Source organism: Pelodiscus sinensis, chromosome 1 (assembly GCF_052426305.1).
Source record: "Pelodiscus sinensis isolate ZL-2025 chromosome 1, ASM5242630v1, whole genome shotgun sequence".
In the NCBI taxonomy this organism is placed as follows: domain Eukaryota; kingdom Metazoa; phylum Chordata; order Testudines; family Trionychidae; genus Pelodiscus; species Pelodiscus sinensis.
This window is the reverse complement of record NC_143052.1, coordinates 103,436,074-103,448,159: the sequence shown is the minus strand read 5'-3', so window position 1 is coordinate 103,448,159 and position 12,086 is coordinate 103,436,074. Positions and strand designations below refer to the sequence as shown.

At 45.3% G+C, this 12,086-nt stretch overlaps 1 protein-coding gene across 4 annotated transcripts in view; it reads left to right on the top strand.

The window, feature by feature from the left end:
- The window catches only part of LOC102452679 (cystine/glutamate transporter-like), a 67,562-nt gene that overhangs the window by 40,514 nt on the left and 14,962 nt on the right, over window positions 1-12,086 (top strand). For 3 of the 4 annotated variants that reach the window (XM_075939623.2, XM_075939634.2, XM_075939616.2), the window contains exons 3-6: window positions 419-722; window positions 5,267-5,393; window positions 8,090-8,205; window positions 9,138-9,263. In XM_075939623.2, the coding sequence (XP_075795738.1) occupies window positions 527-722; window positions 5,267-5,393; window positions 8,090-8,205; window positions 9,138-9,263 (565 nt within the window). In that variant the 5' untranslated portion in view covers window positions 419-526. The remainder of the gene's footprint in view (window positions 1-418; window positions 723-5,266; window positions 5,394-8,089; window positions 8,206-9,137; window positions 9,264-12,086) is intronic. The other variant, XM_014578723.4, reaches the window with a different exon arrangement.

The following is a 12,086-nucleotide window of genomic DNA, read 5'->3' as shown; positions in this document are numbered from 1 at the left end:
GTTAAGTTAGTGCTCACCAGCCTAACCCCCTGATGAGTACTCCACCAGCTATGTGAACCAATAAATCATCTGCTTGTTTTCACCTGCACCCACTGTGTCCGGAATCATTCCCTACACTAACTCACTAGTCATTTTAGAAAATCTTGGCCTAACAGACTGTTTATGTGCAGCTTTCTCAGTATGTTATGCTCTTCTGCAGCAGGAGAAGCAAAACTAACTAACCAATGATGTGTAGAGCGCTAATCTGACTTTAAGAGATTGTATGATTGTGTAGCATGTTTTATACAGTTGGGTTTATTTGCCAAGGGGTATACAATGGGTGAGGAGAGTAAATACAGCCAATTTTGATGGGCTTTTGGAAAGGTGGCTTCATTCCCACAGAATCTCCACAAATCTGACTTTCTCTTCCCCTACCACAGGTGAGCTCTGTTGACTGTGGGATTGAAAAGGACCCCTGTGGTAGCACCTCTTCTTGAGGAATCCTTGACTTCTCAACGCCCACCCCTGCTCTGAAATTGTAGAGGCCATGAGCAAAGCCAAGAAAGAAGAGGAGGCTGTTTTTCTGAGGCAAAAGATCACTTTGCTGAGGGCTTTTTCACTCCTCATTGGCAGCATGGTGGGCAGCGGCATCTTCATCTCTCCAAAAGGGGTGTTGAAAAACTCCGGCAACCTGGGTGTCTCCTTAATTGTCTGGTTTGCCTGTGGCATTCTCTCTCTGTTTGGTGGGTGCTGAGTTGCTTTACTTTTCTTGTTAAATGCTTGGTAGATGGAGAAACTAGTGAATAATATACATCTATAACAAAGGCCTAGCTTTGCTTCTCCAGGAAAAATAAGTTGGACCAAACGCCTGTTTCCTAATGCCATAGAACTGAAGCCAAAGCAAGTTCCTGTGTCCACAGGGTTCCAAGGATCTGTTGTTTTAACTGGTTTGTCTGAGGGACTTGGGGAAAACCCAAGACTTAGGATCTATGAACGTGGTGTCACATGCGGGCGCAGGCATGGGAACAGTTATCATGGAATGTTTAGACACATGGAAGGTTAGCATTCTAGTCAAGAATGCTAGATGGAAAATCTCAGTGTTCTGGGGGACTGGGAGACACGCTGGGTGTTTTATTTCAGTATGTGACTTTAAATTTGTTTTCTTCTTCACAATTAAAAACCAAACAATTCAGGAAAATTAAGTGCAAAGAAATCTCTGTTGCAATGCTGTGGTTGAAAGTTTAAAAGAACACTACCACAAAAATTAGGAAATTCAATGATAGATCTCACAACAATTGTCACTCTTTCTTCTAGTGTTTATCATATGTAATGTTTTGTATTATGGGAGATGTTAAACTTATACCTTACTCTCTCTATATATGGATGAAATTTCAAACTTGATGTTTCCACAGCATCCTCAATTAGGATATCTATATCTATATCTATATCTATATCTATATCTATATCTATATCTATATCTATATCTATATCTATATCTTATCTATATCTATGAGAGTTTGTGTGTCTGTGTGCCCATCCATCCATCTGTGAATCCATTTGTTCAAGAACTCCTCCTAAAGCTAGATAAGAGCTAGGACCACCAAATTTGGTGTGCAGCTTCCTCTTATCTTAAAGTAAGGTCATGATTTGGTTGTGCCAGGACAATGGGATGTGCCTGAAATTCAATTGTTTCTCGTAAAATGGAAAGGGTGAGGTTTGGTAGGAGGGATGGTTATGCTGTTGAATGACCACAGGGGGGCAGCAAGGAGCCTGAGGTGGGACCTAGGACTGCTATAATCCCATTGGGCCAGCAGAGGGCAGGGGTGGAGAAAAGGACAGGATCTACTATATATTTCAGAAAATGTATCTGTTTTATGTGTTTGTTTATCTGATGTGTCTCACCTGGCCCCAAGCTGCTGCTGCAGTGAGAGAGGGCTGGGGTTGTTCTCTCTCCCTGGGGTACCCTGCATTCCCTTGCCCCACCCCAGAGCAATGATTTAAATGAAGGGAAAAAAACTTATTTGAGTTAAGGACCTGAGAAATGCCAGGTAAATCTTTTATATCTATATCTATATCTATATCTATATCTATATCTATATCTAATCTATATTTTGTCTGTCGGTGGGTCCATTTGTTCAAGAACTCCTCCTAAACAGTAAGAGCTAAGACCACCAAGTTTGATATGAAACTTTCTCTTATCATAACTTAAAGCAAGGTCAGAGTTTGGTTGTGCCAGGATAATGGGATGTGTATGGAATGCAATTGTTTTGCAGCAAAGGGAAAGGGAGGAGTACGATGGCAGGGACAGTTATACTCACAAATGGCCACAGGGGGACAACAAGCACCTCAGCCTCAGGGAGCAGGCACTGACCAGCAGTGTGGCCCTCAGCAGCTCCTGAGGAGCAGCTGCCAACTATGCTGTTGTGGCCCTCGTTATGCTGGGCTGGCTCCTGTGCGCGCCCTCCCCCCCCCATTTAAGCTGTACACATGCAACTCAGAGGTTAGAATTCTGAACTTTTGGCTCCAAAAGCTTAGACTTTAAGGCTCAAGTTACAAAATAAGAGAGTTTGTGGCCGTATGAATCTGTTACAATGCACTCATACATTCGTTACAACATGTAATTTTGATCATCATGCCATATGACGGTGGTACAGGTCATGCTAATTCAACTATGTTGTTAGAAAGACAATCTCATGGCAAGGTGACAGGGTGAAACAGAAAGGAAAAGATTAGCCTGTCAGTCACATGATCCCGCAGGAGACTTAAGGAAGGGGGCCAGTTTTGTCCTTTCTCCAGGGCTGAGACCGCCAAGGGAGAAGCCTCTGGGGCCTGCTTTAGTCATGGGAATCACTTTGTCTATTGTTACTTCTTGAGTTTTTATGTGTAAACTGTACAAGGGTCAGAAATGGACTTGGGCAAGCCATTGGTCCTTTCTGGGGCTGGTCAGAGAGCCCTCTAGCATATGGACACCGTGATCTCCTAGCACTGTGGTTCTCAACAAGGGCTGCGGGCCCCCAGGAGGGAGGGGGGTTGTGAGCAGTTTCAAGGGTCTTCTGGGCATGGTCAGCATTAGATTTGCTGGGGCCCAAGGCAGAGAGCTGAAGTCTGAACAACTTAGCTTCACAGGGCCCCCGTGTGGCATGGGTCCCCAGGCAATTGTCCTGCTTTCTAACCCCTAACACCACTCTTGACGTTTATATGTAGAAAAAAACAGGTGTGGCACAGGTGGGTTGTGGAATTTTTATAGCTTGTTGGTGAGCGGCGGGGTGCTCAGAAAGAAAAAGACGAGAACTCCTAAGCAAGGATATAAGTGGCTGTCATGTTGAAAAGTTAGTTGTTTAAAAGGCTGAGCATATATAAAGTGCGATACCTTTGTGCGTGACCCCTCCGAGCCAAAACAGTCTCCTGGTTTCACATTTATCCAGCCTCATCCCTTAGTAAATTCAATTCAATTCAGTAACATATTCTTGATCACTGATCCCTTGGAAATTACTGTCCATTGACTGATATAAGGGTGTTTCTTTAGGTTGTTATATCTCCAGAGTCATTTTAACAAAAATACAGTTAATTCAGGTCACATCAGCTGATTGCTCACTACCTAGTGAGCTAGATAGATAAAGAGCTAGATAGATTCATGGAGGTTAGGTCTATCAATGGCTATTAGCCAGGATGGGTAGGAATGGTGTCCTTAGCCTCTGTTTGTCTGGAAATGGATGACAGGGGAGAGATCACGTGAGGATTACCTGTTGTGTTCCCTCCCTCTGGGGCATCTGGTATTGGCCACTGTCGGCAGACAGGATATTGGGATAGATGGATCTTTGGTCTGTTCTTACATTCAATATGGCCGTTCTTATGTTCTTATCCATATTATTTTCCTTCTAAGAGCCTGCAAGACAAAAAAGCTCGTAGGTATTCCCTTCCCCACCACACTCTGGCAAACTCTCAGATAGACTCCCTCCCTTTCTTGCTTCTGTGTGTGCAGCTCCAAGTTTGTTATGCTTTGACCAGGAGTTGTGTGTAGATAGATTCTCAAGGGGTTTACATTTGGGATAGAGGAAGCCAGTTTTAAAAGCTATCTACATAGATGACAGAAGGAGAAATAGAGTATTTGAACCACTTGATGAGAAATTCTCTACCTTCTTCTGTATGAAGGGTTCTTTTTCTTCTTCTTATGTAGCTGTTTTATGGCTCTATTCAGAGAGATGTTTCCATGTCTTGGGTTCACCTATATTTGAAGATGTGTGTATGTCTGAGGCTTAGAGCTAGTGAAAGATTAAGTGTTTTAAAGTAAATCTCTGAGACAAAATCAAACTTCCTTCTGTGCCCTTTTCTACGTAAAGTCAGTGGAGAAGGTATACCATTAAACTCAGAAGCATGTGTTACCAAATGAAAATAGATCTCCCCTGGAAACAACATAATTTCAAATAAAGGAATTTGCACTAAAATCCTTAATATTTTGTGTTACATAATAGCAACTAGATAGTGACTGGTTCTCTGAGCACTTCCACCCAATGTACACCAGCAGCAAAAAGGTTAACTGTGTGAGGAATGATTAGGAAAAGGAAAGAAAGTATTGCAGAACCATTATATAAATCCATAGTGCGCCTACTTCTTAAAAACTATGTCCAGATCTGGCCACCCCATCTCACAAAAAAAAAAAAGAGTAGATCTGAAAAGTGTCGGGGAAGAACAACAAAGATGATCAAGGGTATGGAACAGTTTCCGTATGTGGCGAGGCTAAAAAGATCAGAGCTGTTCAGCATAGAAAAGAGACAACAAAAGGGAGATATAATAGAGGTTTATAAAATCATGAATCATGCTGAGAAAGCGAATACAGAATTGTTATTTATATAAAAGCTAAGCACCACTCGACTAAGGTGTTGGGTTGGCCAAAAGTACAACTGGGTTAAAAAAAAAAAAAACCTTCAAAAATTAATGAGGCTAGGTCCATAAATGCTAACTAGCCAAAGAGTAAGGGATGACTCACCAAGCTTTGGGGTGATCCTAAAACTCTGACTACCAGAAGCTGGGTCTCGAAGACAGAAATGGGTTGCTCCAAAATTGCCTGTTTTCTTCTCTCCCCTTGAAGCTCTGGTATGGCCCATTGTCACAGAGAGAATCCTGGGTGGGTAGCCTGGACTATGGTCTGACCCAGTATAGTAAAACTCTTACATTCTGTGTTCTTAGTACATTTTAAACCGATTCCTTTAATTCTCAGTGAATTCTATATGCAGTGGTAATTCTATGGGTCAATTTACTAAATGCATTTTTACTCCATCTATTCCAGGTGCCTTGTGCTATGCAGAACTTGGAACAAGAATCTCAAAATCTGGAGGACACTATATCTATGTTCTGGAGACATTGGGGCCTTTGCCAAGTTTCTTGTATCTGTGGGCTGAGTACTTTGCTATTAAGTAAGATTTCTTTGCGGCTACCCTAAACGAGGTATTAATGAGGCTGGGGAAAGCTGTGGAAATGGACAAGCAGTTTATATTATTTTAAAACATGAATTAAATGAGAAACCATAGACATTACTTTGAAAGTCTAATAAAAAAAAGCAGGAGTACATAGCCACATGAGCATATTGCACCAGCATGTGCAAAAAACACTTTTCTCCAGGATATAGGATCCCCTCATCATAGCACTGTGATAAGCTTAATATATATATATATATTAATTAGAGTCTGTCTGTCTGTCTGTCTGTAGTTTGTTCAAGAACTCCTCCTAAACAGTAAGAGTTAGGGTCACCAAGTTTGGAATGTAGCTTCCTGTTCTCCTAATTTAAAGCAAGGTCAGTGTTTGGTTGTGCCAAGAAAATGGAACGTGCTGGGAAATGCTTCCACAACATACCAGGAGCTGGGCTGATGAGAGGGATGTGATACGAAAGTAGCCATTGCGGGCAGCAAGTGCAGGGGAGAGCTATCCTGAAGCATGTCCACTGGGGGCAGCCATACCACCAAGGGAGTAGCCAGCAGGGTTGGGGCTCTGCCATCTTGCCTGCCGCCAGACTGGGTAAGTAGCCCCCCTTCCCAAATTCTTCCCTCCCAGCCTTTGGCTGGAGCGGGGAGAGAGAAAAGGCCCCTGGTGCCTGGAGATGGGGACTAGAGAGAGAGAGAGAGAAGGTCCCAGGTGACTGAGGGGGAGGAGAAAGCCCTTCTGGATGGGACCCCCACCCTGAGCCCCTCCTTACACCCCACCCTCACTCTCACACCCCCATATCCCTAGCTTCCTGTCTTGCCCCCTCACATTCTCAAGGCCCTGCCCTGACTTCTGCACCCCCCACACCACCAGCCCCCTGCCATGAAGCATCCAGGCAATGCTGGGTAAGTCTTCTAGTGATGTTATCATTGAAGTTAGATGCTAGTTTTACTTTTCTCCTTCCTCCCTGTAACAACCTTGAAAACTGTTATCCTGTCCCCTCTGTCATCTTTTCTCAAACCCAATTTTTTTCAATCTTCCCCTCTAAGTCACGTTTTCTAGATCTTTAATAGTTTTTGTTGCTCTTCCCTGGACTTTCTCCAACTTGTCTTCTATTTTCCTGCAAAAATGTGCCCAGAACTGGACACAATACTAGAGGTGAGGCCTAATCAGTGTGGAATAGAACAGAAGAATTTCTTCTCATGCCTTGCTTACAACAGTCCTGCTAATACATCCCAGAATGATGTTCACTCCATTGGTGCCTACTCCTAATGCATAATTTCAGAACTGGATCACTCACGGAAAAGAAGTGGTTGGTGCTTAGCACCCCCAGCAGCCAAACTCTCCACTTTCCCCCAGCACCTCTCGCCCTCTAGTGGCCCCACAGATCAACTTCTCTCCGTCACTTCCAACACCTCTCGCCTGCTATGACAGCTGTTTTGTGGTGTGCATGAGGCACTGGGAGGGACGGGGAATAGCAGGGATGAGACAAATTCAGAGGAGTGGCTGGAAAGAGGTAGGATGGGGGGCGGTGGAATGGGGCCTTGGGGAAGGAGTGGAGTGGAGATGGGGCCTGATGTAGGGTAACCATATTTTCCGCATGAAAAATCGGGACACATGATCTGACAAGGAAGTTGGCAGCACAGTGAGTGAGCAAACTAGGGGTGTGGGGTCTCAGCAGGGTGGTGAACGTGGGGACTCGGGGTGTGGGGTCTCGGCAGCGTGGCAGCAGGGTGCTGAGTGTGGCAGCAGGCTGGGGATGTCAGATCTCAGCATGTGGGTGGGAGGACACTTACTTGCTTTGGCACCACTTTCAGGCATGGCCCCCCGCTGCTCCCATTGGCCAGATTCCACACTCTGCCACTTCCCTTTCCCTGGCTCCTCCAGGAGGCACATCCCTGGGATGCTGTTCCCCCAGCCACGGGAAGGGAAGTAGCAGCGTGTGGAGCCATTTTTGGCTCCGCTTCTTTCCTGCAAGTTGGATACAGTGGGGAGCCTCGGGGCTTTCTCCCTCTCCCTCTCTCTCTCTCTGCCCACTGAAATATTGAAATTTCCAGGACATTTCAGTGCTTTATGGGGACAATGAGACAGAGTATTTTAAATCAGGACTGTGCCAGAAAATCCAGGACTTATGGTTAGTGTAGGCTTGGGGCAGCAAGGAGTGGGGACGGTTCTTCAGCAGGCCCCAGGAGAGAGGAAGTCAGCAGCCAGGGGTCACTCACTTTTTGCTCGTGGTCCAATATGAACCTCAGATCCCTTTTTGCAGTTACCTTTCCTAGGCAGTCATTCCCCATTCGGTATGTGTGCGGCTGATTGTTCCTTCCTGAGTGGAGTACTTTTCAATTGTCCTTTTGGAATTCCATCCTGTTTATCTCAGGCCATTTCTCAGATGTGTCCAGATCATTTTGAATTTTAACCCAGTCCTCCAAAGCAATCCCTCCTCGCTTGGTAGCATTCACAGACTTTTTAAGCGCACTCTCTATGCCATTGTTTAAATCATTGATGAACCAGACTCAGAATTGATCCACTTCACTTGATATGCCCTTACAATTTGACTTAATACTAAATTTCCTGATTTTTTGTGTGTGTGCAATTTAAATTTTCAAACACTAACAGTTATTTAAGGTAGTTTGTTGCACATAAAATAGCTTAACACTGGCAAATCAGTTTCTAACTCCATCCCTTCTGCTAGGCCAGCCAACAGCGCAGTGATTTCTCTCGCGTTTGGACGCTACATATTGGAACCATTCTTTGCCCCCTGTGGAGCCCCACTTCCTGCTGTGAAGCTTGTATCTCTCTTGGGGTACTGTAAGTATAAAGCAGATAGAGGCCTAAACCACAACCCTTTTAATTCAGATTTCTAATTCCTTCCCCCCAAATTCAGAGATGTTTACAGCCAGGGTTTGGGCTTGTCCCGTTACAGATAAAACTGTGAAACGGGGATTCCATATTAAATTCAGAATCACCCAAAGTTCTAGAGTTCTGGTTTGGGCCTGTCTCTAGAGTGAAGGAACAAAGATGAGGTGCCAAAGCTGATGGGAATGGGTCTGTGGATTACAAAGCTGAGTGGAGAGAAGAAATCACCACTGGCCAAGCACTGCTATCAGACCGACTGGGACATGAAACCAGAGTTGTAGCCAGAACGATTCAAGGTCTGATTTTACGTATGGTCTCATGTTGGCTAGAAGCGGTGTCAGGCTGGTGATGTTTTGGAAGAAAGGAATGGGAGCTGACTGGGCTTGGCACACTGATGTTGAGGGCAGAGATTCTGTCTGTGGTGCAAGCTCCGTCAGAACATATCCACATATGGTTCAGGCTTGGTGATGCCAATCAGTGCAGTTGACAGGTGAAAGCGTGCGTGCCTTTCCAGTCCTGGCGGCTGCAAATGCAAAGACTGCTGTGAGGCAGGAAACCTGAGATGACATTGCACTCGTGGCTTATTGCATCAGCCAGGCACCAATTGCACAACAGGAAATGTGAGAAGTGAACCAGACAGGGCTCCTCTCTCCAGGCTGTAACCTTGTTTTCCCCTTGAAATGCCATTTTCTGGGTCGTGCTTTTATGGACTTAAAATACCCGTCCCTCTGAACGTTCTGCTCACCCAGAATTCTCCCCAGCACCAAGGGCGGGGAGTGTTGCTGTCTCTGGCACAAGGCTGAGACAATGGGAAAAACATGAGTAAAATTCTGATTGTGTTCTGAGCTCCAGCCATGTACGGTTTTCTTTGCCCTCTCCTCCAGACACAGTCCTCATCCTTAACTGTTGGAGTGTCAGCTGGACAGCCAGGCTTCAGATTGTCCTGACCGTCTTCAAACTCCTGGCTCTTGCGCTCATCATCATTCCAGGGATGATGCTTCTGGCCCAAGGTGGGTCTGCGGGAGGGCATGTGTTAAGGGCTTGCCCACATGGGAAGGTTTTTGTGTAGCCTCTCCTGCTCACTAGCCCAGTATGAGGTTATTCAACATAGAGGAAGCCTCGTGGCTTTTTACACAACTCTGGGAGACTAGGCCTGAGGCTTGTTGTGTGTCAGTGTGTGTGCACCTCAGACAAACCACTGGGAACAGGCTTTATTCTGTAAACAGCATAGAACAGGATCACTGTTCAGCAGCCTCCCCTCTGCCTGCAGCCTACATGCTCCCAGCTCAGTCAGTGCTGAGACCCTGCTGGGAGGAGAGGCGGAGGGGACACCTCCTGGAAGGAACCCAGAAGTTCTCCCAACATGCCACAGCTTGTAGTCCACAACTTGTAGTTCCAAGGGCTGCTCCTGAAGCACACTGGACCTTGGACTCCAATTGTAACCCTTCTGCTAGACAGAGTAGGCAACAACAAGTTCAGTATTTAGGAGTTGCTTTCCAACAATGCATCGCAAGACTAGCTCAGGCCCCTACCCAATGAGCTGGGACAAATATGCACCCCCTGCGTGCCTCAAAGACAATACTTCCCCTTTCACAAGCACAAAGTTTGCACGTAGCAAAAACCTTCCATAGAAGGAGGGAAGCAGCTCTGCATTAATTTGGAAAAACACTACAACTAGGTTCATAAACATAAGCTGAGCCAAAAGACCCAGTCTCAAGTAGGCTGAGCAGTGTTCGTTCCCTTCAAGTTCTTAAGTCCAGCAACCCAAAAATCCCTTTAACATGCTCCATTCTTTTTCTGCATCCCACTCACAGTTGCTGTCCTTGGTCAGTGCAGCCTCAGAATTCAGAAGTTCATCTGCCGAGTTCACCTTTCAGCCCAGGTGGGGTGTGTGTAAGGAGGCACCTTTCAAACTCCGCTGTTCAGGCAGTCGCCATTCCAACAGCCAATTGATGTGCCTCTCTGCAGAGCTCTGCCCTGGTCCTCTCCACCAGCTGCCCTGCTAGCCACACCTACCTGTTGGTCATGCACCTCCACCCACCACCGTGCTGGCAGTAGCTTCTTGCCAGCCATTCACAAAGATATCTTCAGGGTTCCCCACCCCCAACATGCATTTACCACAGCTCCTAATGATTTCAGTTGCTAGAGGGGGAGCTTGACCACTGGCACACACCAGGTAGTTTTCATGCATCAGAAACTCTGTCCCTTATTAGGTCTGATACTTAGCTATCAGTGATTTCAGCTCTGCAGTACATAAGACCCTCAGCCGAGTCTAAATTAGTTCTGGTACAACACCATGAAGAAAAGAAATATTAAACAGCAGCAAAAAAACCCCTAAGCAAAAGCCACACCCACCTTAACTCACTCCTCTTTGGAGCCCATGTCCCCTCTTACCAAGTGCTATTTAGCTGAGGGTGAGTCTCTCCATCAGTATATGCCAGGTATAGTTCTGCTGCCTGGGTTCACACAATAAGGATGACAATCCTTTATTACTTCTGCCCCAATAACAAGGAGACCAGGGAGCTAACACCAGCTAAAAGAGATCATTGGAGCAAGCAATCCCATCATGCTGAGCAGGGTAGATATGTCCATGCAATTGAGATCAGCTCCTGAAGTCCTTATCCCCTGCTCCCCACTAGATGTCAAGAGAGAGCTCATTCAGACTATGCTTACATACTGGTCTAATTCAACCAATGTAGTTTAACAGATATCATCACACTGTGATAGCTCTTTTTGTGTCTTTTTCTTGTTCTTTACCTTGAAACCCTTCCAAATCACCTTGAAAAAGGACACATATCAGAGCAAAAGCGTGCAAATTGGGAGTAACACTGGTTTTATATAAAACTATATTGTTTTAAATTCAAGCCTTAGATTATGCTGGTATAACTATTCTGTGTAGACTGGTGCTCCATGGTGTTCACAGTCCGGCTAATCCACCTTGTATCCTCATTTTGTCTCTTCCATTGAGTGAATAAAGGGATTGGGGTGCATGTTCATATTTCTGGTTGGCATCTGGAACTGACTTCATGGTACATGCCAAAAGCCCACCAGACCAGCAGTGCTTCTGACCTAAAGGATTGGCCCATTGCTATGAAATCCTCAGCAATTTATTGTTCAGAATGTCTTCAAATGACACTAGATGTGTGGGCACCACCCCCTGAATAGAAGGAGTAAAGCCAGTGACATCTGGGAAGTGTGGTCACTCAGGGTATGTCCAGACTACATGCCTCTGCCGCCAGAGGCATGTAAATTAGACTACCCAACATAGTCAGTGAAGAGGGGATTTAAATATCCCTCACTTCATTAAAGTAAAAATGGCCACTACGCTGTGCTGGCTCAGCTGATCGTTGGCACAGCGCAGCAGTCAAGATGCAGATTGGTTGACAGGGAACGCCTTTGTCGACCGCTCCCTCATGCCTCGTGAAACCCTCAGGCCCCTCAGAATTACAGGTTTTACCTACTGTGACAACACGGGGATTACAAACAATAAATCCTTTTATTCTGTACTTATTTATCAGCAATCATGTTGATCAGAAGATACATAACCTCCCCGACCATAGGCCAATTTCTCCATTGTACCTCCTTATCCTTCCACTGATCCCAGCAGAAATTTTTGTCCTATTGTCTCTTTTCCCTTCCTTTTTGCCTTTATTTTTGTCCTTTTGTTGTAGTTACCATTTCTTATGTGTTTTCAGAGCATTCTCCCTTTTTTCTAGGTTCTTTAATGCTGTTTCAAGTTGCTGTTTAGTTTTCTTCAACCCCAGGTTTCTTTTAATTCCATGAGCTTTGTTTTCTCAATCATCCAATTAAATGGGACCCCTCCCCCCCACATC